The following is a 26,283-nucleotide window of genomic DNA, read 5'->3' on the forward strand; positions in this document are numbered from 1 at the left end:
TACCATTAAATATTCATTACTAAATAAGAAACAAAAAAACAAATCAATTAAGTTTAACACTGAAAAGCTCAGCAATCTTCATCGAGGGCTGTGTGGTTGTGGTTTGATCAGATTTGCTTGATAGTGGCTTGGCAACATAAGCAAACAACCTTGAATCATAAAAGCAGTGTTCGGATAGAAAGTGATGTGAATTTCCGCCTTGTGTTGTTCACGCAAATTTGCCCGCCAGTTTATTTGGCCCAAATAATTGATTACTTCTGCCAAGAATGGATCTGAGATCCTGTTTATGTGCTGGTGAGAATGAAATCTCAAAACCCTGTTGACAGATCTCAATTAAATTTAGTGCAATGTTAGACCAGCAGCCAAGGAACACGTTAGCTGGATTTGGTGCGGATCCAAGCAAAGTGCTGATTCGTGATCCTTTTAAAAAGGTTTCTCAATATTGCGATGGTAAATAAGGCTTTTTCTCATGACCCGCTGCTCTTACTGGAGTAAAAAAATCTGGCATGTGTATTCATTGATTGTCCATCAGTAATATATACAGAATGCGTTTGTGTTAACATCCAGGTTGGAGAAGGTATGCTGTCTCTGAGTTTGAGCTTTCTAGTTGTGAAATTAATATCTAATAAGCATTAACAACAGTGTAATCGGTTCCGGTTATGCTTTATGACAGAACGCTGAATATGTTCAGGCTTTGGCACTCAACTACTTCCTCTACAGACCCTTTTCACAAACACCACGGCTGCATTTCCGCTCCTTCTTAACACGGAGCAAATCTGTTCTCACCATTGCCCACAGTGCTTAGAAGCCAACTCTCTGTTGCCTCTGACTCAGCACCTCGACTGGCCTGTTAGCATTCTGTGATCTGAAATCAAATTATTTTTTCTAGTACTTCCAACGACAACACCTATAGTGTGTGGTATAGTGTGTGGTGCGCTATAATGAAACAAAAAATAAGTCACAGAGAAGGTTGTCTTCTGAATACTGACAGCGATGGTGGGAACAGATGAAGCGGAAGTCAGCAGGCCATGTTTGTTAAAATCCTTGCTGGAAAATGCACGAACAGCAGGCCTTGTGTCCTTCTTAACGTCTTTCCAACGGTCCACAGATGCTTAATAAAAATGACTTTGGCTGCCAAGCACATAATCATAAATGGAACGAACAATCCCATCACAAAACTGATGGCGGAAACAATTCTGTGTTTAAATCACATTTTCAAGAAGGACTCCTACGTTGTTCACTGATGAATAAAGTCTCCTTTGAATCATTCTTTCAGCAACAAAGTCCTTTTCATCTGTTGCTGATTAGAAGGGAGATTCATGCATTTTTCTCTTTTTTCCTTGCCTCAGGTGAAAAGGTTTCCTCCTTCCAGTAATGTAGCTGCTCAGATTTTACAAAAGGAGCAAAATACAGTGACCCCCATCACTCAACAGTCCACCTTATCTCACCAGCTGGGAGACAAGAATCCAAGTTTAATTCAAAAATACAGCTTAGTTTAGTGTTTCTCAAACATTTTACACAGCGTACCACCTCAGAAAATACTGTCATTATTCTCTATTCAGCTACAAACAGTTCACACAGCAGGCAGGTTTATTCACATGTTGTTGAATCCTGAATGGAACCAGTGCAAGAACCAGATTGGTGAAAAAAAGGGGGTCCTCCTGGTCCAAACTTCTCTTCCTAATAGTTCCCGTTTGGGGGCACGATCCCAGTGTTGAAACATTCATTTTATGTTCGCTTACTATCTTGCCATCACAATTTATCTCCTATTTAGTCATGTATGTGTACATGCGCTACGTGCATGAAGCAAGTTGATATTGAAACAAAATATTACAAAAAATGATCAACTTAGTTTAAATTACATTTCAGCAATCTCATAGTATTTACATTTAATGTTCTGGAGCATTTTAACCGTATTTTTTTATTCCTTCACATACCACTAGAGGCAGCTCACGTACCACAAGTGGTACACATACTATAGTTTGAGAGCCAGTGGCTTAGTATTTTCTAACCAACATATGGTTAGCATAGCCAGCTACAAGGAAGACTTGGCAGACTAAACATTCCCAAAACAGCCAGATAGGCGATATTAGACGAGCAGATCATATTCGACTCCCTCACTGGATTAGTAGGAGTCGCTGTGAGCCGTCATCTTAAATAGTGGAAAGTAACAAAGTATATTTATCTTATTTTACGTTTATTGTACTACTCCTCTGCATTTCAGAGGGAAATTTACTTTTTACTGCACTATATTTATCTGACAGCTATAGTTAATAATTACTTTACAAATTAAGATTTTACATAAAAACATACGTTAAATTTATAAAATACATTATGTCAAAAAAAATAAAACCAGTGGTTTACAGCTTTTGTTCTTGCTTCTTAGCACTTCTGTAGACGGGGCCCCTTGTCACATTTCTCAGTTGTTAGCAGTTCCACCAAAGACTGATTTCACCACAGGACTCCTTAAATTATTTAATTTAAACTGTTTTGCAACTCAAAAAGGTAAAGTATTGTTGTTGTTTTTTGCCTTTTTCCTGCCCAATTACACATCTTAGATTTATCTGGTGACCCTTTGAAGGGGACCTGGACTACATATTTTTCTGCAGACTTTACATTTCTTTATTTTTACATGGTTGTATACTTGAATTGAGGGTGATTATTCTTAGTTTTTGGTTTAGAAAATATTAATAGTTACTACAGCAAAGTAAATTAGAAGACAAGTTACAAGTGTGTTTCTGTTAAGAAACAAGTATGGGTATTGAGAACAGGTACAAAACCAGTACTGGTTCCTGGTCAGTACTGAAATATCAATAAGCTACTGGACAAATGATACTGCTGTCAGTATTTATGTAACGTAAAATAAACAGCTGACAGGGCAGGACGTTCAAAAGCGCGAGGAGACTTTACTAAATTGACCGAAAATGCAGCTGAATGTACTAACTACAAAGTAATAAAATAACTGTTGAACAGTTTCATGTCATGTCTTTATTTAATGCACCAAATTATGGCGAGTAGCATCAATAAGAGTATCACTTAGTATCGGTATCAATAAAATCTTAACAATATCCATCCTTACAAAGGAACTATGGAGGATATTAAGATAAAGACATATAGAAAATGTCAACCCGACCTGAATCATCTGATTCATACACAGACAACTCTGTGCCAATTTTCTGATATACGGTACAACACTCCTATAGAAAGAATCATGTGCCAGAACTGTCACATACAACACTCTGTGATTACTGGCAAAGCCTGAACACTGAAATTGGTCCAATTATGATGCTCCGAACCAACAGATCTGCTCCATATCTGGCAGAGATGTGGGGAACTGAGACATGTTCATTATCACCTTTTGTTGTCGACTGAATCAACAAAGAAACTAATGAGAAAGAGAGAAGGTGAGCTGCCAAATCTATCATTTCCCAATCTTCTCCCTACCTCCATCTGAACTTCTGTGTTGGCCAAACTGCTGAACAAACACATATAATGCCAAACCTGCATCCACAGCAAACTGAACATTTAAAAACTATCCACTTACATAAACAATCTACAATCACACTTTTGGAATATATGTATTTATAACCGTTTTTGGCTTTTCCAACCATTCATTTGAACATTTTCTCTATCTATACAGTAGCTATACTACAGTATATGTATGCATCTGCACCCTCCTCTCCACCAGTACACCATTAAGCCACATTCAACTCTCCGGCTCCCTTTGCATTTCCCTCTCTCATCACTTACAAGGCTGTTTGAAGATGCCCCCTCTCTTGACATCTAATCCCCTTCCTCCTTTCCGAAAGGAGAAAGGCAGAGTGCTGATAAAAGGATTGGCTAAAAAGCTGCTATTATTCTGCTGCTGCACCATCCCCACACACACAAACACACCTACACACACAGCCCTGTCTGTGGCACCCAAGGGTTTTCATATCTTTTAAAAAAAAAAGAGGGTGGCTGCTTGTTTAGTGGTTGTGAGTATAACTGAGAGTAAAAGCAGGAAAATGAATAAAAACAGCTGGATGTGAATGTTTGTTTCAGTTAAGACAGAATGTTTTGTGAGTTTACAAAAAGTTCTGGTGAAGTGGAACAACCCCCCACCCACCCAATTGATATTGGTTATAAAGTTGAAATATAAAAATGAGGCCAGTAAAGAATCTAATTTGAAAAAGGAATCATAATTACTGCTGAAACATTTAGTCAATTAAAGGAATAGTTCAACATATTCAATAAAAATGAAGTTACAACCAGCAGCCGGTTAGCTTAGCTTAGCTTAATATAAGGACTGGAAACGGGGGGGGAAACTGCGAGCCTGGCAAAAACCAACGTACCAGCACCCCTAAGGCTCATTAATTAACATAATTATTATTATTATTATCAACATTATATTTTGGTTGTTCAATCCGTACAAAAACCAAAGTGTAGAAACCACTATATTATCTGTCAGACTATTTCTTCCTCTGGTGATTTCCTGTTTTGGAGAATGGCATCAGTCTTCTTGTCTAACTCTCAATTTTCCCAAAATGTCAAACTTTTCCGTTAATTGATTAGAAGTAAATGACTGCCAATTTGATCGCTGTCATTTAACAAGAATGACAGCGAATGCGAATGTGCTAGTTTTCACACAATTTATCATTATTTTTTAAATGTTTTAATTAATTAACAACATTTATCAATTGCAGGCCTAAACATAAATCCCCCATTCTCACTCTTTCACTCATTAAATTAACGAGACACTTCGATCCGTCACTGCTGGTGAGGGAATAAAAATGATGCTTTGGTTGTTTCACAGACACATAACGTCTATAGGAGCAGTAATAAATATATCTATGTACACAGATGACCAGATCTGACCCAGGTCTGATTGCAAATATTCTGCTGCCCGCTCAGGCGTTTCTATGACTACAATCCAACTACTCAGTTTTTGCCTCTCAAAGGTAATGAGCGGAGGAAGTGAACGTGTGATGAATCTTAACCGGAAACAGTCTCATTACAGAAATGCCAACAAATGAGTGGTCCGGCGATGTCATATCTTTTCATGGGAGGGAGGCAGGACAGCAGCTCCGAGACCCAGATGATGTTTGTATTTCACTTTGTTTCAACAGTTTTACAGACAGGCTGGTTCGCTCTCTGGCCAGTTTCAGACTGCGATCTTAACAAGAAAAAAAATACATAAATAAATAAATAAAGATGGCACTTTCTCACTATAAATATGATCCATGCCAAAGCATGTCAAAACCCCTTTTAGTGTTTTTCTCAAACTCTCAAACATGAGAGTGTCAAGTCTTCAGATGTGACATCACAACTTTTTCTAAATCAGTTCTGTACTCGGAAAAAAATACACAAAGCCTCTGAATTTAATGGTGCCGGGCTCTGCAACCTTTAGTATCAGAAGAGCCACTTTTGGACTAGAAAAAAAAATGTCTGTAGGCACAAAACATATCTGAGCCGTGTAATTTCTCGCAAATTCAAGCATATCAAGCACACTGGTAAGATAGTAGCATGGGAGATGAAAGCAAACAAATCTTTCCGCGCACTATTAATCTCTCTGTGTATCTTTTTTTACATCTAGAAACCATAGCTATGCTCGCTACCGAGACTCAAGACTAGTAGCCACCGCTATTGAGGTTCAGCAAAATAAAGAGGAAAAGGCACCAGGTCAGGAGGTGACGTATAACAAACATTTTAGTTTGACGAAATGTTAAAATTCTTAATTATTTGATTTATTATAAATGTTGAAATATAACCATTATTAATTTCCATAATAGTCGTACTGATGTAAAGACCTAAAGACTTGTGCATTATAATAATAAGCACTTCCGTGTACAGTAGAGTACAGTATGTATAAGAGTTCATCTAAACACAGGTGTGTGATAGACTTCTTATTGGTTTGCATTCCTTATGTGTCAAGACACCCTGAGGAATGTGTGCCGATACTTGTTGGTATATTTTTATTATATAGTAGCCCATATTTATTAAAAGTGTAATGTGAAAAAGGGTGTTAAATCGACGGCCGCAGAGAATTATCACCAAACCCTGCAGATGTACAAAACTTCTTGGCCTCTTTTAGCTCATTTTTGTGGCTTTATTGTCACTCTCATTAACCCTGTTTCCAGTAGCAGCAGCAGGCAGATGTTTTCAGCAAAGAAAACAGTGATAAACCGAATATACACTACCTACATAGCACAAGATACTAGACGGACAAAGTTAGCAAGTAGTTTGGTGAGGGATGTGGAGCACTTAGCAGCATAGAGTCCAGATATGTCTCCAAGGAGTTGGTGGAGACCATGATAGAGCTACAAGGAGAGTCAATAATGGATAGATAAGATGATAATATTGTTCAACGTCTGCGCAATCTGTAAATAGGCAACAGATTGGAAACACAAGTGCCAATAACAACTTTATAAAGTGATTATGTCGGGGCTGTGTGCTTTGACTTTGTTGTGGAGACCCTCTCACCCCATTTGCCAAAACAGAATAACTGCAGCTTTAAAATGACTAAGCTTGAGCCAGAGTGTTTTTACCCGCTAGCTGCAGATGATGGCATTTTACCACAGTATACCATCCACTTTGGAAAATGACAGGTAGTGGCATGGCTAAATAATGTGTTTTTAAAGGGTCAAAATACCCAGTAGAGTAGTGATGTAAAATAGAGAAACCCCTAACCACGGTAATAACCTTCTAGCAGTGTTCTGGCAGATCTCTCCGCAGCACCTCTGACCCACCTGTCTTCTCCACCTCCATGGGCTCCGGGTCAGGCTGCTCCACAGGATGACCGTCCACATGTGTGAAGACGAACGGTTTCTCCGAGGCCACCATCAGCCCCTTCCCCTGCGGCTCCACCGCTGCGTAGTGAGGCACCGACTTCCCCCTGAGGACCCTCCTCTTCGTCGTCTCATACTTCTTCTCCTGACCTGCATGTGACAAAAAGGTGTAAAGTAATCTTGTCTTCCATTAAACTCTGACAGAGACCAAGAGGGATTGCATTATCAACGTGAGCTATGTAGAAAGCTCTGGTTATTTTACTGAACTCCCAGTGCACAATGAGTTCAAGTCGCTTTCATCAGGATGAAGGTTTTACCTCCCTAGAGGAATATTCAGTTTTTTTTTTTCATCTGCTATTAACTCTGAACAAAATGCAACTGTTCTGAACCCCTGAAAGTAAAGATGGTGAGTCCTGGTTCCTTTTGTTGTTGTTTAGATTTTTCCATACTTGTCACTATTGTTTTATTTATTGTTGTATGTTTCCTATTTTTTCTTCATTTGACAACTAACAATAATTAAAACTGTGCTTTCTAACCTCCCTGTCATCCACTTATTATTACAATATCTCAAACTTAAACCTTTAAGCAGAGAATCAATAGGAATGTATAAGGAAGAAGTAAAACATTACAATGCTCTATACTGCAGTAAATCTCCTGCTGTTATGTTTCACATGAGATTTGATTAAATTAATAATTAGTTTGTACCTGACAATTACTTAAATAATCCATCAATTATTAAAATGACCACCAATTCATTTTCTAACCATTTACTAATCAATCAAGCTATTTCTTTTAGTACTTCTCCATATATTTTACATTTTTAGTGATTGTAGTTTAAAAGCCTTTCCATGCTGAGTCTCATTATTTCATTTTTATAAATTATAGTAAAAAAAATATGACAGATGTTTATATAGTCCCCCAAAAGATAGCACAATATGTTTATTCTTACACTTTTTTTATCAGCTTCAAATTAATTTGTGTCTGTCTCTTCATCTGAATTTTATCAAAATAAAACATGAATATTGAGGGGAAAATGAGGCATTAACAATTTATCACACAGACTGTATTTTTTATATTTTAGATGGTGAATGCCACATACTTTCCATTGCAGGCTCTCTTAAAGTGAGAAAATATATAATACTTCATACAAATATTCACAGAGGCCCTTTAGAGCTCAGTGTAACAGTAAGTCAGGAACCTTTGATAAAATCACAGATTAAAGCCTTTGTTTGCAAATATTGAGTAACTAATCCCTTAAGAATACTCTACATAGGCATATTGAGAATCTTGATTGATTTTTCTTCTCTACAGCGACATTTGCTCCATTCTCACTGATAAAAACTGTAAAATTAGATTAAAAGTGAAGACCGGACACAGCTGATTATCAAAATGTAAATTTAGACAAACATTGAGACGCTAAACAAAACAACAAAAGATTATTCTTGAGCTCGGAGATATCAAAGGGCTGAATCTTTAAATCCAAATAAATGAGGAAGCCACTCTCTAAAAGGCTGCTTCTGGTTTTTTTTGTCTTTCCAATCTTTGAATCATTAGTCGGGGTGTCTTTCTTTTTCAGCAAGTGCCAGGAACTTTAATGAAAATCCTTCTTGCCAATGTTTGCTTCAGAGTACAGTAATCTCATCTGGGACAAAATAATTAAACTCAATTAATGGCAAACTATGACTAACTTCCCAGTATGGTTTAATTAACAAGGATTTCTGACGTCTACCGGGTGTGAATACTATAAAAATGAAACATGAAAAGGAAATGACAGGCTTTAGATTCTAATTCAAACCTAATTATGTATGGCACGCTGGCTTTATCTAACTTCATGCTCAATTACCCAAAATCTGATAGCTCAGTGCGCCACCCACCATGTCCTGCAGTGTTGGCAACTGTGATCCACTCAAGAGACACAGAGTATCCACTTCCTTTGGTTTCCTGTGGGTCTTTTTGGATGCGGAGCAGCAGGACCTCCATGGTGTGGACTCCAGCCTGGACATGTGAGATGCTGTGGAGGATGGTGAAAGGCTCTCCCGTGTCTTCACTGAACAGTGGCTACAAGCACAGAATCACATAATAATATTATAATGGGACACAAGTCGACAGCGGGCAAAATCCATTGGCCAGCATTAATAAATCTTTCTTTGGTAAAAGTAAATGCCAGATTTGATCATCTGCAACAAATTAATATAACATTAATGGTCATTTAACTGATAGCAAGAGCACAAGAGTACTGACTAGAGCTGAACGATTAACTATGCATTGATGAGTGGATGAACATTGAACTAATTGCCAACAATTCCAACAAGTGATTAACAATTTAAGCAAATTATCTATAGAAAATAGGTCAATATTTGAAGATGTCACCCTGGACCCAAACTAAATTTGGTTTTGATAACTGATCAATATTTTGTGATTTTTTAAAGCATACACAATTATTCATAATTATACAGGAAAATAAATAACAAAAATAATCATTAGTTGCAGCCCTACACCTTATCTTTATATATCTCTTAAAACTTGACGAGTTAACTTCACTTTCACTAGAAGCTGTAACCTTCCTTCATTTGGAATTAGTAAAAGAAAAACAGGCTATTCAGAGTGAGCGGTAATAGCTAATCACTGTGTCAGGGTTTCTTACTGTGTTTTATAGCAGCCATGGCTCACCTCAAAATGAAGACCACCTCCGTTTGCATCTTGTGAATTAAATAAGGTATAAATCTTCATGGAAAAGGGCTGAAGTGCTTTTTCACACGAGTTATAGAATTTGAAATTTGACAATTAAAGTACATAGATGCAACTGAGCGAGAAATATCATTCAAACACAAAGAAACAGATTGGTAATAATGCTTCCCACACAGCTCTTACTCTGACCTTTGATCCTCAAGGGGGCGCTACACACAAGTTCTTTATTTGTCATGTGCACAGAGATTACAGTCAAGCAATTGTTGGCAATGAAGTTCTTGTTGTCAGGCTCGCTCCAACAATGCCCATACAAAAAGTACATAGCGGAATCATACAGGTAACGTTAGAGAGGAGAAAATGAAAGTGAAAAGACATTAATAGTGCTCATATAAGGTAAAGTGAACATTTTAGTGCAAGGGTGAGCTTGAGTGCTTGAGAGTTAAACAGTCTTGTGGCCTGTGGGATGAAGCTCTCCCTGAGCCTGATGGTGTGAGACTGGAGTCCTGCAGAGTATTTATACCCCCATGTCCAACAACATTTCACATCTCTGTATTTGTAATGAGTCTTTTAACTGCATATGTTTTGTTCTTTATATCAATCTTTTTTTTTATTTATGTTGTGTGGTGAAGCCACAAGCCAAGGCTCCTGAGTAAGACAGTAAAATGCAACAGAAATTAGTGCTTAGGAGAAGAGGTTTTGCCAAAACGTAGAAAGAGATTTACATCTGGCAGACTCCTTAATTAAAACCCTTAAGTACGTAAGCAGAGAGGTGTTCACTGTGCTTCCAAAGGGACTCTTTGGAAGGACAGTTGGGGACAAACTTGGGACATTTAGGTTGGAGATTGGCCAGCTACATACATGAAACTATAAACAAACTGAAATCAAATCACAAGATAATTATTTATATTATCGCTTTGAGGCAACAAGAAGTAGTAAGAAGCACACTTATCACTACCCTTAATACTAACCCTTTCCAAAGGCAGCATTTAACATTTGTAAGCAGTTTAGAGAAGATGTCTGAATGAAAATATAGAATTGCCCCTAATTCAGTAATAACAATTTTAATTTATCTTAAATAAACTATAAAAGGTTAATGGTTATAATGATTACGTGCTGTATGCATGCTAATGTAGCTGTAAAAGATGCCTTAATAAGAGGCCACAACATTACCGGGGAACATCAAATGCATTCAAATGGTCTATACTATTTAGAAAGGACATATTTGTCTTTATTTTATCAATAAAATGCTTATTCAAACTAGTATTTCTAAATCAGTGTCAACAGTTGTCTGGTTGAAGAAGGTGATGTGAAAGCTGGGACGCCGACTTTAATGTGACTGCATAATGTATCCGGTATATGAGTCAGTTTATTACTGGTATCCTTACAACACAGACAATATAGCTTGGCTGGCATGCTGAGTGCTGAAACTTAAAATTAGAAACATTGGAAGTTACTGACTCAAGGGCTTAAATCTTCATTACAAATTCCACTCTTGAACTTTGCTTTCAGAACCGCATCAAGTGTGCTTGTTCAGAGCGTGAACTCTCATTTGTAGATAATCCCAACTGCACGCCTGTTAACAGGATGAAGTGCACAAAGACCGGTCTTATCAAAGGCTTCATCCTTTACTACCGCAAGCCAATTTTCTCAAGGCCAGCTAAGCTTTTTAAAACTGGTATGAAAGCTTATATCTGCATAACAGCTCAAAAATGCTTAATTTGTAATAATATTTCTATGCTGAATAACAGGACATGTCATCATGCAAGAGGACATTTATTTCTTCAATTTCAATTTCTAAACATGACTCATGGTTATGTGGTTTGGTTCATTCTGATAAATATTTCTACCTTCAACATACGCTGTACATACCTTCGTTACAGCTGCTATTTATACTTGGATGATATGAATCTACAGTATATGGCAAGTTAAAGAATAAATCCTAGGCTGGCCAATATTATATATTTTTCCTGAAAGCCTAAAACCAACAGTGTGTTTGTTAGATATTTTAGGCTTTGGATACACAGACAGTACTTGTTCATAGGATCAATACATTGTTGGTTTGGGTCTTTGCATGAAGTTGTTGACAAAAAAATCTTTCAACTATTTTACAGGCCACCAATATCAAACGTTGGCTTGTCAATAGCTGAACAGACAAACTTATTTGTCACCGTCAGAATTAACCATCTTTTTTTTTTTAATAACTAGTAATCTGCTTCTGTGTGTGTGTGTGTGTTATTTAGTGACTCAAGGATTATATCACCAGTTGCTGAGATATCTTTAGACAGTCACTTTCCAGACATTCATCTCACAGATGTGAACAAATCACATTACAAGAAGTATAATTTGCCAATACCAATAAATAGTGGTGTCTGATGACAAAGCAGCATTGTTGGTGATATACTCCCTCTTCAACATAGATTTAAGTTATTGTTTTTTAATTTTAACTAAGTGAGAACATTCAGTGTTGTTGTTGTTGCGCTTCCATTTAGTCACTAATAGAGCCTTTTACCTTCACACAGAGTGCGAAGACGCCTAGATTTTTGGAAAGACACAATATTGTTTGAAACCGTGTTTGTGTCTTACTTAAAGCAGTAACTGGAGCTGTTATACTCACTTCCCATTTGATATGGGAGCTGTCTCCCCTCTTGCCAGTGCGGAGAAGGTGCAGTCGGCCGGTGCCGTCAGAGAGAGCCGCCCAGGTCGCTGAGGTGAGGCTGAGGGACGCACAGAGACGATCCTCACACTGGCTGGAGTCAGCAGTTATACGGTAGACCTCTCTGGGCTTCCCCAGGGCAGTGTCCTAGATCCATCCAACACAACAGACCCATCAGTAAGCATCAGTCAGTACAGCATCGGATGCAACTGTTTCTACGTCAATTTAAGCTACAACTTATTCATTCACATCTGCAGAAGAAGCAAATCTGAGTCTTTTTTTACTTTACTGACTCAAAAGATTAATCAGTTATCTAAATCGTTACCAATTTTATGTCGATAAACTAACAGATTAATCGACTACTTGTCCCAGTACAGTGCTATGCTGTAAGAAAAGCATCAGAATGGTACAAATTGATTGTCTCTACTTCATTGCAACAGTGTTACAGTAATACTGAGGAGAAGGTTGTTGAATAATGTAAAATGGGTCTTTACTGCTGCTACCAAACTATCAAATTATATCCTTTAAGCAGTCCAGTCATCATGACTCATAAAGACACTTAACAACAAACGGCTTTGAACTACAGGAGAAGAGAAAGGTCACTGCTTTCATACTGAACGTGGCACTCTAATCCCATAAGCGATTAACATATGATATGAAAACAATGCAATAAAGCACAATTTCCATCATGTTTTTCATGGTAAAAGAAGGACTCAGAAACACACCTTCAACATAAAATCTAGATAGCAGGAAACAATGTGCGCTCATCGAGGAGAAACCAAGATACCAACTGTCATGTGGCCGCCCATGTGACTTGGCTTCACATGTGATTCATGACTCTAAGAGCCTTATTAGTAATGAACAGATATGCCACCACATGAGCATCAATTACTCATTCTGTGAAAGTAACAGGTTTTTAAAAGGACTATGCAACAGCTGTCCTGTGGTTGCTATGGAGCGTGACACCGTGTATCATATCCCTACCTAATGCACAATGCACCTTTGAGATCACTTTCTCCAGCATCCGTGTCATTAATGACCCGAACAGAGAGGTGAATCACCTACGTACAATGTGCACAGTGACACTACCCTGCAGACATACATGAAAGGTTTTCCAGGGACGATAATTATCATGTGATGATTGTAATTAGAATTTCAGCAAGACATTTCCATAAAGAGTCATTTAATTATGTTGCTAAAAGCCAGAAATACTGTCTCACAGGATTATGGTCTGATGATCATCCTTCTTCAGGTCGGTTTAGACGTAAAAAAAAACAACCAATTATCTCTAATCATGGTCAATGATGTCTTAGACATAAAAGAAGTCTCAGTTGAAAAGGTCACTGAGCTGATTTCACTCCTCGTCTCAGCATCTTGGCATTAGGTATCACTACCTTGAGTCAATTATGTAATTACCACAGACATACAAGGGGCTCATCCAAAACATTACCCTCTGTGATGATTCATTCGATGGGTGAAAAAATGGAATAAAAAGTTTTACTTTCCGCCAAAACCAGCAGCCCTCACCCTCTGACCGTCTGAAGCATCACACAACAACAGAACAGCAGGTTTAGGTTAATTATAATGACTCACATTAACATTGCAGCTTGTAAAATGTTAGTATTGTGGAATTTTTGAAAAGATCTTTTTTTTTTCTTGACACCACCTGCCAGAGATGCCTCGTTGCTGCTGTCACACAAGTATTTGGTCTCCACCTACTGGTGTATCAGAAGCATTAAAGCACACAAACAATTCCACTGTTACAATGTCAGAATCACAACTATTTCTATTTGGAATGAGAAATATGCAGGAATTTGCCTCATAGACATGTAGTGGTGGGGAAAACTAGGTGACAGTTAATACAAACAGCACATTTTAAGGATGAAGGAGCTTACCAGGGTGACGGTGAGACTGAGAACCCGTCCTTTGCAGTCCACAAACAAAACGCTGTCTTCATACCAGGGGTCTAAGTGGAGGTAATTGTACATGCCAAAAGCTCGCACATGTTCCAGGGTGTACTGAGTATCCTTCAACTTGACTTCCTCCACAGCTGCAGTACAGATGAAAAAACAAATAAGGTTAAAAAAAAAGGTTCAATGACACTTCACTTGACTCAGTATTTTTCAGTACCGGTTTAATAGTAATTTTATGACTAATAAATGAAAGATTGAGAGATTTTTGACACACAGAAAAAAAGGCTTTTAAAAGCAACTTTATAACCTTGAGAGGAGAAAAGCCGGACCTGTTGTATTGGGGTTCTTAAAAAAATATGTTTCTGAGCGAATCCCTTCCAAATCATTCTTTTATTTTCTGATTATCGATAGATAGATAGATTTACTGTAATGTTTTCTCTACTTTTATCTAACGTCGATTAGATTTTTTCGCTTTTTTGTGTGTGTGATTTATTTATTGACACTTAATAACTTTCAGTAAACAATATGTTGCAATAATTTTGACAGATATTAAGATACGATTTGCAGTTAGTGTGGCAATGATCATTTTTGAAATCACAATTTTAATTTTCGCTATTAATTAAAAAACTATTAACGTCATGATGATGTGAAATATTTCTCTGTCTTTATCAAACAAACATATTTTCTTAAATCTGGAGAACAAGATTTGTAGTCCAGGACATCTCTTCAGAACTACAGTACTTCCATAATAATAATGTTTTGTCACACATTTTACCTTTATTTGCATATTGGACTTGGCTGTATTGTGATTTTGATAATATTTTGATTAATTGTGCAGCACTAACCCCAGCAATTAAAATACTGAATGTACAGCCTCCTTATGTCTCTTTCACAAACTAAATCTTGCAACCAGCCCTTCTCTGTTTTTAAATTGTATTTCATAACTGGATTCAAATGTCATGTTGTGTTGTTTTTGATGGCGTGTGGTGAAGCCAATGATAATTTTCGACACTGTAAACGATTAAAAATCCCCACTAACGCTGCTTACAGTAGCCAGCTGCATAAATCATCACTAACGTCACTGTTATTCTGCTAATATACAGTGAAAACAAACAATGTAATGTCATTTTCTGATCACATGAGCCTACTTGAACCTTTACTTTCACGCCTTCTCTACTTTTATCCAACGTCAATTTGACTGAGACTTTTTTAACTTTGCTATTTGTGTGTGTGATTTATTCATTGGCACTTAATAACTCTCACTGAGTTGAATGAAGTAAAACTCACCACTATTGTGTGCAGCAAGTCATTCCTGCCAAAATGCAATTAAAACATTGAATGCACAGCCTCCTTATTAAACTAAATCATGCAACCAGCCCCTGAATCTTGTGTGAATTCCCCACTAACACTGCTCCCAGTAGCCAGCTGCATAAATAAAGTTGTGTTTGTATTTCTTGCATTCATTGTAATCATCATTAATCTGCTAATCTACAGTAAAAATAATGTTAATGTATTCTCTCAGAGGACCTTCTGAACCCACTCCAGTATATATATGGGGCTCCAGCAGCAGTGCCAGGCTAGCAGCCATGCTAAGTGTACATAAGGCAGTTTCTCACCAGCATCCAGCTCAACGTTGTACGTCGGTATGGCGTCCAGAGATAACCGGTAACTTTCAAAGTTTGGGTCCAGCAGCTCTCTGTTGACCTTCAGGGAGTAGTTGGACGCAGCCATGTCTGTTTGAAATTGTCACTTCACTTATCTGAGGCAAGAAGATGATAGAGAAGTCAGTGAGACACACGTTTCCTGTTTTTGGGGCGCACACGGAGCCATTTTACAGCGGACACGACCTGTCCGAGTGCTCATGGGAGATTGAGTTTATTTTCCCTCTTTAATTGATGTTTTTTTTATTATTATTATTTAGTAGGCTAACAAAACTAATTCATGTGAAGATAACGTGTCCTATCCGACAAGGTTTTTTTTATTTTTTATTTAATTTATTCATTTAATTTAATTTAATTTAAAAACCACAGCAGCCTGTATTATATTTTAAATAAATAATAAAACATTTTTAAATGTTTTTATTTATTTAGTAGGCTAACAAAACTAATTCATGTGAAGATAACGTGTCCTATCCGACAAGGTTTTATTTATTTTTTATTTAATTTATTCATTTAATTTAATTTAAAAACCACAGCAGCCTGTATTATATTTTTATATAATAAAATTAAAAAAAATAATAATAATAAAACATTTTTATATAGACCCCCCACCCTTGCATTATTTTTGTCTTTTCTTTTAATATTTTTTTATTTATTCTTATTTTCTTTTATATATTTATTTATTTTATATTTTTATTTTTTATATTTTATTTAGTTTTTTTGTTTCTTTGATAGTTTTTTTTTTTTTTTTACACACATTTATCCATGAAACTGTCCTTTTAATGAGACATAAATGAGAAAAAAAGAAAAGCCGTTCGATTGTGCTTTGTGCAGCCAATTAACCGTCGCAACGCGGACTTCGAGCTTCTCACGGTTTACCGTGCGGCTTCGAGAATGACTGTCGTGTTCCCGGCTAATCATCTCGACAAAAGGTAACTGTCCACCGTGAGGCTCGCAGAATATAAAGAAATCTCAACACATTAACCCTCCTTTAAACCCCCCGACCCGCCCCGCTGTTTGTGTGTGGTGTCGCAAGATCATAGAGCAAGACTCGCAGATGAGGGCTGCAATAAACCAGAAGCGATAAATGGGGAAGCGGGAGCGGTGAGCAACCCCTCCTCTCTTCTCTCTTCAGCGGATTTATTGTGAAATGTGTCTTTTATTGTTTAAATAATGTGTGTGTGTTTGTGGTGTTGTGTGTGTGTTGTGTTGTGTGTGTGGTGCTGTTGTGTTTGTCTGCACGTTGAAAGAGTTGCTACAGAGCAACAGCTTGTGGACGTGTGGTGGAAGGATCATCACTGAAAGGCACACTGCAAAGGTATTGTCCTTCTCTCCTCTCTCTCTCGTCCCTCTCTCATCGTCTGTTGTGCTGTGTGTTGTTGTGTGTGTGTGTGTCTGTGTTGTTCCTGAAGCATTATGATCTGTTTTTGTACAGATGCTGATCTCAAAAGACGGGCTGACATGTCACAGTGAGGACCGTGGATCCACAGAAGTCACACCAAAGGGTCAGAGGTACAGTCCATCCACATATACAACGCATCAGCAGCCAGCAGCGGGGGTTGGAAGGAGCAGGAAAAGAGCTGGGCTTCTGCGTAACTTAATCGTTTTTTGGTTTAAAATTTGATCCAAGAAAGACGAGAAAACTTCAGGTCAGTCCTCCCGCGGCTGCACATCTTCAGCACTTTAGTTAAAGCCCACGAGTTGTTTTGAATTGTGTTTGAGAAACCTAAATTTGGGATAAATATGAACGCAAATAAATGCTGAATCAAATACGGCACTGATGAAAAGCTTATAACCCACCCTAGAAAATCTAAGATACGTATCAGCTGGTAGGCCAGTAATCATTTAACTACGTCAATAATAATATATCGCCCAGTTAAACTCAGCTGTGGTAGAGTAACCAACGATAACAGTCGTAATACTTAAGTACACTGTACCACGCTTCTGCTCTCGTGCTTACACTCCCAACCTGCCACAATTTTACACATGCACCACCAGATCCATAAGACTGGACCTGCTGTAAGCAAAGCTGTCCTTTTTTTTTTTTCATATCTGTAGCCTATCTTATTAAATGTTGCTGTGACAAGTGAATTTTCCCATTGTGGGATTAATAAAGTTATCTATCTATCTCTATCTATCGATCTAAAAAATAATTAGTTTTGGTAGCACCTCCCTACTGATTTAATCACATCCTTGGAATTATTGTTTGTGGAGGAAACTACTTTAGAAGATGGAAACGCTTACAGTGAGTGCCTGTAAATATTCACATTACTTTGATTTTAACAAACAAAACTAGATTTTACTCGTCGGAAGTCTGAATTTTGTGGAAAATGAGCACAATTACCAAATGTGTGGGGAGTAGCAAAAAAAGTAATATAACTACTGTAGTAGTGTAACTAAATACTGTGAGCAGGGAGTAATAAGTAAAGTAACAATATTACTTTTGAAAAGAGTAATAAGTATATTATCTATATACATAATGAAACAGACTTTATACACAATTAAACATTTAAAAACTATAATTTAATAAATAATAAATCAAAATTTACATTTTATGGAATAACAAACTGACTTTTTTCAACTTTAAAGCTACTAAATGAGGAACAACTGGAGGCTTTAAGAGGTTAAAACATGACCGACTGTCCTATTCAACCATTGATTATTGATTTGAAGGGAGTTTAAACTCTTAATTTCAAGATTTAAAACATAAATAATGTCTCTTCTCAGCTATAGACTGCAGATAACTCCACATCTGTTTACATCTGGCATGTTTCTGAACAGGGATCCAGTACAACAACATCACAAACAAACCAAAAGTTTCACAATCATAATAATAATAATAATAATAATAATAATAATCTGTATTACTGTACCTTTTGTCTTGTCTCTCCCGTGCAGCACTCGTACCGGACAGCGTGAAGAAAGAGCTCCTGCAGAGAATCAGAGCGTTTCTAGCTCAACACGCCACCTTGTGAATGAGACGATTCCCGTCTAGACATTTTTTTTACTCGCCGTAGATCCACAATTTAAAATCCAAACTGATGTTTGTTCTCATTGTGAGCGACGATCAAGTGTTATTTTTTATTTTGTATTGTGTGTTTTCATATTGATTTTAGTTTGTTATGCAGCAGTTTTGGAAAAAAATTAATAAAGTCGTGCCTATTTTGGTCACTGGGGGTCCTGACTTTTTCTTTAATGTTACTTTAGTTCATTTCTTTTATACATTTATGTATATATTAGTCTTAATAATAATACCTCTGCTCTAGGGTATAGTTCTTATAGAAGATATAGAGCAATTAATAAAGATACTTTAATTTACTTTAATTTCTTGTTCAAACTAAAAATGGAGTCAGATTTTCTTGTCTGCCTCATGTTACATAAGAAAATATTTGTCTCTGAATACTTTAAATGTTTTTACAAAGTGCTGAATATGTGTATTATTTAGTTCACTTACTGATAAATTGTACATTTGTAAATATATATGTATGTATTTCTATATTTTATGAGTGTTGGTATTGAGTGAATCAGCAGCAAATCGCCCATCTTTTTTAAGATAGAAGTTATTTCCTGAATAAAAGCTGCTGCAGTTACACAATTTGCCCTTTCAGGAATTATATTTGGAGTTTTCTTCAGTGTCACTCAGAGGAAGTCGAGCCAGATGCTTATCTTGCATCACCGCCTCAACCCGCTGGACAACATACGTGTTCCTTTTTTGTTTTATGATTACAGACATGGAAAGAACGTGTCAGTTAAATAATACTGTAAGTGACAGAGGTACTTCTTTTATTTTTAGACTGAGTTTTTGGTTTGGTGCGTGGGCAGAGTGAGAGCTGGTTTGTGTTATTGATTTGCTGTATACAGTGAGCTTGTGTCTGATAGCTGGCAGTGCCCAGTGGGAACTTGCTCATGCAGAATCCTGGTCTGAATGCCACTGAAAGAATGAACTCTGTCACTTTAACACTAAACACTGAAGTTTTGGTGTCACAAGACTTTTATCCCTCACACCCACATCTCTCACCACTAATCAGACTCTTTCACTTTTCCTCCTCATATCTAAAGCAACTTTAGGAATCATGACAAATGAAAGGGTGTTTTATAAAACTATGCCTGAAATGTTGACGTTTTAACAAATTTAAGTTTATTTTCTTCCATTTTTAAGTTAAAGAAATAGTCAGTGATATTTTGAGAAGTAGAAAAAATCTGTTGAAAGAACGGGAAATCCTCTTGTTAAACACCCACCTTTGTTTCATCTGTGTTTCTAATCAAAGAAGATGCCATTCTGATAACCTGAAGAATTACTGCTGAAACAATCCACAATCCACATACCAATTTATAGCTTTTGATTTGCAGACGTTTTCTATCGAACATTGTTTTTCTGCAAGTTCTGTTCAGTGTTTCCAATGAACCCTTATACCAGCAGCCAGTAAGCCCAAACAGAGAGGATAGTTTACTGATGTTATAGTAATATAGTGATTTTGTGGTAATAAATGAAAAGTAATCTCTCACTAACACTTGAGGATGCTAAAGCTGCAAGATTTTCCTCCCACTATATTTCTCTCACTCATTAACTAATCAGATTTCTGTCTCTCAATGTTCGATGTTTTATGAGCAGTATTTCTAATAACTACATTGTGTTTGTTTTTCACAGTATTTATATAACCTTTAGTAATGTAAGAATCCATTTGGTTGTGGAAATGGGATTGGTTATCTTTGTGCCTATTTTGTTTCCATGGGAAGGCTGCTTAAAAACTGGTCCTAGGCCAAGAAAAATAGGTTTGACAAAAACACCAGAGGAAAGGTTCCCCATGTTCCAGAGAACCAGGCAAAAGTATCGTCATATGGGTGTTAATGTGGAGAGATTGATTACTCTGTTTTCGCGTGTTGCTTAAGTGGTCATACTGTATAAAAGGTGCTGTCTTTCCTGCAAAATTTACTCTGGTTTTTATTACATTCACTCTTATTTTCTGAAAATCTTGAGTCTGCTGCTGCTTTTTTCTACACCTCCATAGAGAGACTTTGCTGTTCTAGTGTGTAAAGAGCATAAATCTCACAAAACTACTAGTGGCTATCCTGGGGCTGTCTGCCTTATTATATGTTGGAGAGGTAAGGGTTAAGGCAGCACCACTTTATTTGCATACTCAGCTCAAATCACTGAAGTTTGATGATGTAACCCTCCCTTATGATTTGTGCTGAAGGAAATGATGACGATATAAGTGAAAATAGCTCAGACTGACTACGATGAATAACACTGAGGTTATTGAAATGGTCTGATTTCTGACTCTTCAGTATGTCATGATAAACTAATTATATATTGATATTTGCCTTGTATGGAATGAAAAGTCAAATATTTCCTGTCTTTGCTTTGGTGTGCTCATTGGTTGTAAACATTCCTGAGCCGCAGAGTGTCGTAACTCTGTTTATTGACAAGAGTCCACTTGTTTCTAAGGCACCGCATAGTTTGACACCTTGCGTACAGTACTAACAGTATCACTGATGAAGTGACTGTTGAACAAAGGAAGAGTTAAAAGGTGGTTTTAGTGAAAAACAAAGCAAATACATATAAATAAACCAATACAAAAGTCACTAACTACATGGTTTACATGTTTTATTCATATGTCTTTTTTCCTTTTATCCCAACTTTGTAGTGCTTAATGATGTAGGATATTAAACAGGGCCCCCTAAAGTCAAGACCTCGCTGATAATGATGTAATATGCTGCCCATCATTGTATCATTACTAATCCTCTATTATTAGGATTGTCTTTATTCTCAGGCCTGTTCTTGCTCATTTCCTCATTTTCTTTCCAGGGTTGCATCAATGGGTCTCCAAAGCACAGCCAAAACAATTAGCTGATCAATCGATCGACAGACAATTAACTAGCAACTATTTTTAAGATGGTTTGTCTTGTAAAAACATTTCATGGTTCCAGCTTCACAAATGTGAGCATTTGCTTTGTTGGTTGTACAAAACAAATAATATAATTGTGCATCTCTCCCTATTTTCTGATTTGTTTTTACAAACCAATTAAATAATGCAGGAAATAATCAGAAGATTAATCAATAATGAATATAATCATTGGTTGCAATCCTATACAAAATGGCTCCACCTCAACCAACTACAGCATTAATAATCCAGCTTTTACATTAATAGACGAGTAATAATAATCTAATGATAGAATATATAACCATATAACAGTCACAAATAATATTTTACTTCATGTTTTAACACTTGAGGTTCATTTTCCTGATTATACTTACACACCTTCGCCTTTTACAGTGTGATATTTGTACTTTTTACTTAAGTAAAAGATCTGAAAACTTAAGTCCACCACCCTTTGACAAATGTACTTTTTATAGATTCACTACTTCCTCTCCATGGAACTGTTACTCATTGTCCCCTTTTCGACCCAGTTTAACTCTCTGAGAGGATACATCTGTTTGTGACTGCAGGAGGAGGATGGGTGGTCAGTCTCCTCCTCCCAGTTTCAGGTAAGAGGCGGAACACTGAGCAGCTTTATAAGGAGGTGGTGCTCTGTGGTGCATGCACTGTTTGTCCTCTACCTCTCTGAACACCTGAGTCATTTAACAAGTAAACGGCGTTTTCAACAGGTAGATGTATTTTAATTTTTACCTCACATTCTATATTGAAATAAGTTATTTTTCTAATTGTTTTGTTTCGAATTGTTTTGTTACTCCTGACATTATTAATGAATATGTATGAATGGCAGAGAATGCATGTATAATATATTTTAGTTATTAGTCAATAAATCAAATCAAACTAGTCACCCTTCATAGTATCTTAATTTACAGCGATTTTCCAGCAGAGCACTTTGATATAAGACTAATTCTGCTATATGTGGACTTTCTAACATTTACAGAGAAGTACCCTAACATAATACAAATGCACCGTTTCCCAACATTTATAGAGCATTCATCACAGCAGATTGCAGGTGAGGCAGCAGGGAAGTCTGGGAAATCTCCAGGATGGAGTCCCAGTTGAAGCCGGCGGCTCTCCTCCTGGCTCTGTGGTGCTGCTGCAGTAAGTGGACAGACACAAAGTACAATGATAATCCAAGTTTACTAACTCTGCATGTGTTTTAAATCGAGTTTAGATGTAAATCTGCGCCTTTTTAACTGCGGCATAACGTTGGAACAAGTCACAACCCACCACTGCGCACTGGGGGGGAAACATACATCCTTTATATTGTTTTATATTTCAGGTGCTCAACGCGTTAACTACATATGGCCACATCAAGGAAGCGTCAATGGAGCAACACGGCTCACCATAAATGGCGACGGTAAGAGACTGGATCCTCAGACAGATTAGATGCTTGAATTGTGATATAGACCCAATTTATTTTATAATGACTGTAAATATTGTATTTTGATTTAGTTATGAGGCTTTAAACACTTACATTAAATATATATTGGTGAAAAAATGGTCAAAAAGTGATCAAATTATCTTTTGTTTGTGCTGTTATCATGTTATGATATTGTTTAACAAACCAGATACAATAAATAGTTATAGTAGTTGCACACTGCAAAAAAGGAATCTCAAGAAAGTTAAAAAAGCGTTTTGTTTTGTCTAAAAGGAAAAATAATGTTGTCAAGTATGTTTTGCATTAGATAAGTAATCTGGTTTTAAGACAATATATCTAACTTTGTCTTGATACAGCTAATATTGAGCAAAATCTAACCAGTTACAAGTTTCAACAATGGTTTGTATAATATCCCAGCAGAGGAACAAGATTATTTTCTTAGATAACTGAGCATTTGTTGTAGTTTTAAGTCTTTCAGTGGGAAGATTTTTATGTTAATTTTAAGATTCTAGCCAAGCAAAAGTGGCTTGTTTCTGCAGTGCAGCTGTGGTTTATTTGTTTTTAATCTGTCGAAAAAAGTCAACTCTTGATCTAAAACTTGGGACTTCTGCTAAATTTTCACCTGTTTTTATTGCAGTAATAAACGCTTTCCTTCAGTAGGACTCGTTTGGCGATAAATGTTTTTTAAAATTTATATTTTTGGTGGGTTTCTTCCAGGTTTTGCTCAGGAAAAACAATTCCAGCTGAATCCAAAAGACGACACATTTGGCAACCGTGTGACCCTAGTGTCAGACACCCGGTCAGTCCCCTGTGAGGTGGAGAGAGACTCAACACATGGCAACCAGATCCTGTGTTACACCAGGTAGCCAAAGGGCCAAAGGGACTCTTAACTGAATATACACATTTCTTAAAAGTCATTTTCTTTATATATGTATCTAAAATAATTAATTTAATTATCATGTCCATCACAGTGCCATGCCGAGTGATCAATATGTGGTCCGTGTCAGCGTGGACGGTGTTCCTATTCCTGACAGCAATATATGCAGTGGCGCATACAAACCATACTATTGCAGCATATATGTAAGCTTGCAGCGAATGCAATACAAACGCCTTAATTTACACATAAATTGATCCTGCAGTCTTGTTTTGATTTGTTTCTAACTGTCTTTTCTATTCTAACTGTCCTCAGACTGTCTGGTACCGCACACCTACCATCGCCACCCTGAGTCCAGTCACTGGTCCCCCAGGTACAGATTACTTTATAGCATACAGAACTTTAAACTTTGAACTTTATATTAAAGCCACTTCAAATCCACTGCAGGCACCTTGGTGACACTGCGAGGACGGATCTTCAGTGATGTGTATGGAAGCAACACCGACAAGAGCTCCAATGGCCTCGACGTCAGATTTCTGAGGTAGAAAAATAAAATGAAACATAGATTCACATTCTAAATATTTATTTTACTGTAAAGTATTTTGTCCCACCAAAGCTAGTATTTTTTTAAATGAGGGACATATCTGACTGCTGTATGATGATATCCTGTCAATATCCTATAAAAAGAAGGCAGATTACAACAATAATGACTAAAGAAACTAGTCTGCATTAAAAACACTAAAGGTTTCAGAAGAAGTGTATTTGTTTGTTTAATAACTCCCAATTTAATTTAAACATTTAAATGTATACTTTTAAATCTGAAGTATACACTTATGAATTAATGAGTATGATTGTGTTTATTGTAGATCCTACATGGGAGGGATGCCATGCGAGTTGCTTAAACCGGAGTCAGATGAACTGTAAGTACTTTGTCTTCATGTAGATAGCTTGATGTAAATACACTAAAGATATAATACAAGTATATATGATTAGTATTTTGTTTTACTAAGTATTAAAAGTTTCTCAAATATTTCTAAAGGTATAACCTACAACTGGACTCTGAAACTTCTCAGTGGGGATACATGAGCTGCAAAATGACGGGGACGTATGTTGGTACGATGTTTTTCTTCATAATGACAGCTGCCTCTGATGTATATTTTAAATAGGATCAATTTTAAAACTCCTTAAATAATTATGTTTTGTTTCCAACAGGGCATCACAACTTGAGTTACATTCTCGATAACGATTTTGGAAGGTAAAATACCTTTTAGTACCCTTTTGTCTTCATGTTTACTCAGATTTTTTACATACATACACCTTTATGATTTCAGAAAGACCTCTAACAATCAGGTTTAGGAGGGTAACTTTAAAACTGTAATCTGATACAATTCCTAATTACCTGTTAAGAAATGAAGTCAGTAACCTAATCCAAGTATTAAAGTAATGTAACTTTATTGCTCTCTGTTGCCTTTTACCTCAGTACCAAATATGCAAATAAAGAAAAGAAATATCAGTAATATTGCCTTTAATTATTCTATAAGACGACATAACAGTGTAACGTTAGTAAATTAGGGATATTTGTAGCAAACAAAAGGGCTCCTATGCTAAAAAAAATTTGCATTTATTAAGCAAATTCAGGCAGACCATTTTCAGAGCTACAAGGTAACTGTACTGTACTGTGAGGTTGTTCCCCTTTTCTACTTTAAAGACAAAATAATGGTGTAATTTCCACCCAGTTAAAGCATTTTCTTTACTAAAAGCCATTATAATGAATGATTAGCTATCGTTTCACTCAAGACCAGAGTGGTGTTCTCGTGAAGACTCTTGAAAACTCTTTGTTTATGGTTCTTTATTTATTTCTTATTTGAAAATTGTAATCCTGCTAATAATCCCCCTGTTTTCCTATAGTAAATGTAACTGTAACAGATTACAGTTGCCTTTTATATATTGTGTACTGGAAATTGGAAAATTGGGGGTCCTCTCCTGAAGATTTGACTTATTGGAGATAAATTGTTTCATTCAACAACCACATTACTGCATGAACAACTGTAATAATATCAATTCATATCTTTAAAATCTTTAGGAGTCTGACAGACAAGAATCTTTACAGAGTTTCATCTTTGGAAAAACTCTCTATGTTTCAGACCTTTGCAGGTACGTTAGACAGACAAATATTTGTTCACGGTGCTTCATGTGTAGTATTTACTGTTATTACAGTGAAATGTTTATTTATGTCTCCTGTTCAGAGGTGACAGGAGTCTCGCCATCCAACGGTAGCGTCATGGGTGGAACCCTGCTGACCGTCCACGGCCGCTTCTTCGACCAAACCGATCTCCCAGCACGTGTTCTCGTCGGAGGTAATTACCACCATCAGAGTGGAAACTTACCCAAAACTCACCAAGCTTTAGCCAGT

The 26,283-nt window shown here is 36.8% G+C and overlaps 2 protein-coding genes across 2 annotated transcripts in view; one reads left to right on the top strand and one right to left on the bottom strand.

Annotated features, from left to right (window-relative positions):
- Positions 1-15,767, bottom strand: part of nudcd1 (NudC domain containing 1) — a 36,358-nt gene extending 20,591 nt beyond the window's left edge. The window contains exons 1-5 of the mRNA XM_035682036.1: positions 15,638-15,767; positions 14,004-14,158; positions 12,070-12,255; positions 8,642-8,825; positions 6,729-6,917 (exon numbers count right to left, since the gene is read on the bottom strand). Of these exons, the coding sequence (XP_035537929.1) occupies positions 6,729-6,917; positions 8,642-8,825; positions 12,070-12,255; positions 14,004-14,158; positions 15,638-15,752 (829 nt within the window). The 5' untranslated portion in view covers positions 15,753-15,767. The remainder of the gene's footprint in view (positions 1-6,728; positions 6,918-8,641; positions 8,826-12,069; positions 12,256-14,003; positions 14,159-15,637) is intronic.
- A 6,894-nt stretch (positions 15,768-22,661) lies between these two features.
- Positions 22,662-26,283, top strand: part of pkhd1l1.1 (PKHD1 like 1, tandem duplicate 1) — a 40,062-nt gene continuing 36,440 nt past the window's right edge. Inside the window, exons 1-11 of the mRNA XM_035681904.1 lie at positions 22,662-22,716; positions 22,898-22,975; positions 23,714-23,858; positions 23,968-24,076; positions 24,186-24,243; positions 24,318-24,411; positions 24,737-24,790; positions 24,910-24,983; positions 25,083-25,125; positions 25,954-26,024; positions 26,117-26,227. Coding sequence (XP_035537797.1) covers positions 22,662-22,716; positions 22,898-22,975; positions 23,714-23,858; positions 23,968-24,076; positions 24,186-24,243; positions 24,318-24,411; positions 24,737-24,790; positions 24,910-24,983; positions 25,083-25,125; positions 25,954-26,024; positions 26,117-26,227 — 892 coding nt within the window. The remainder of the gene's footprint in view (positions 22,717-22,897; positions 22,976-23,713; positions 23,859-23,967; positions 24,077-24,185; positions 24,244-24,317; positions 24,412-24,736; positions 24,791-24,909; positions 24,984-25,082; positions 25,126-25,953; positions 26,025-26,116; positions 26,228-26,283) is intronic.

Source organism: Morone saxatilis, unplaced genomic scaffold (genome assembly GCF_004916995.1).
Source record: "Morone saxatilis isolate NCDOM2014 unplaced genomic scaffold, NCSU_SB_2.0 Contig9, whole genome shotgun sequence".
In the NCBI taxonomy this organism is placed as follows: Eukaryota; Metazoa; Chordata; class Actinopteri; family Moronidae; genus Morone; species Morone saxatilis.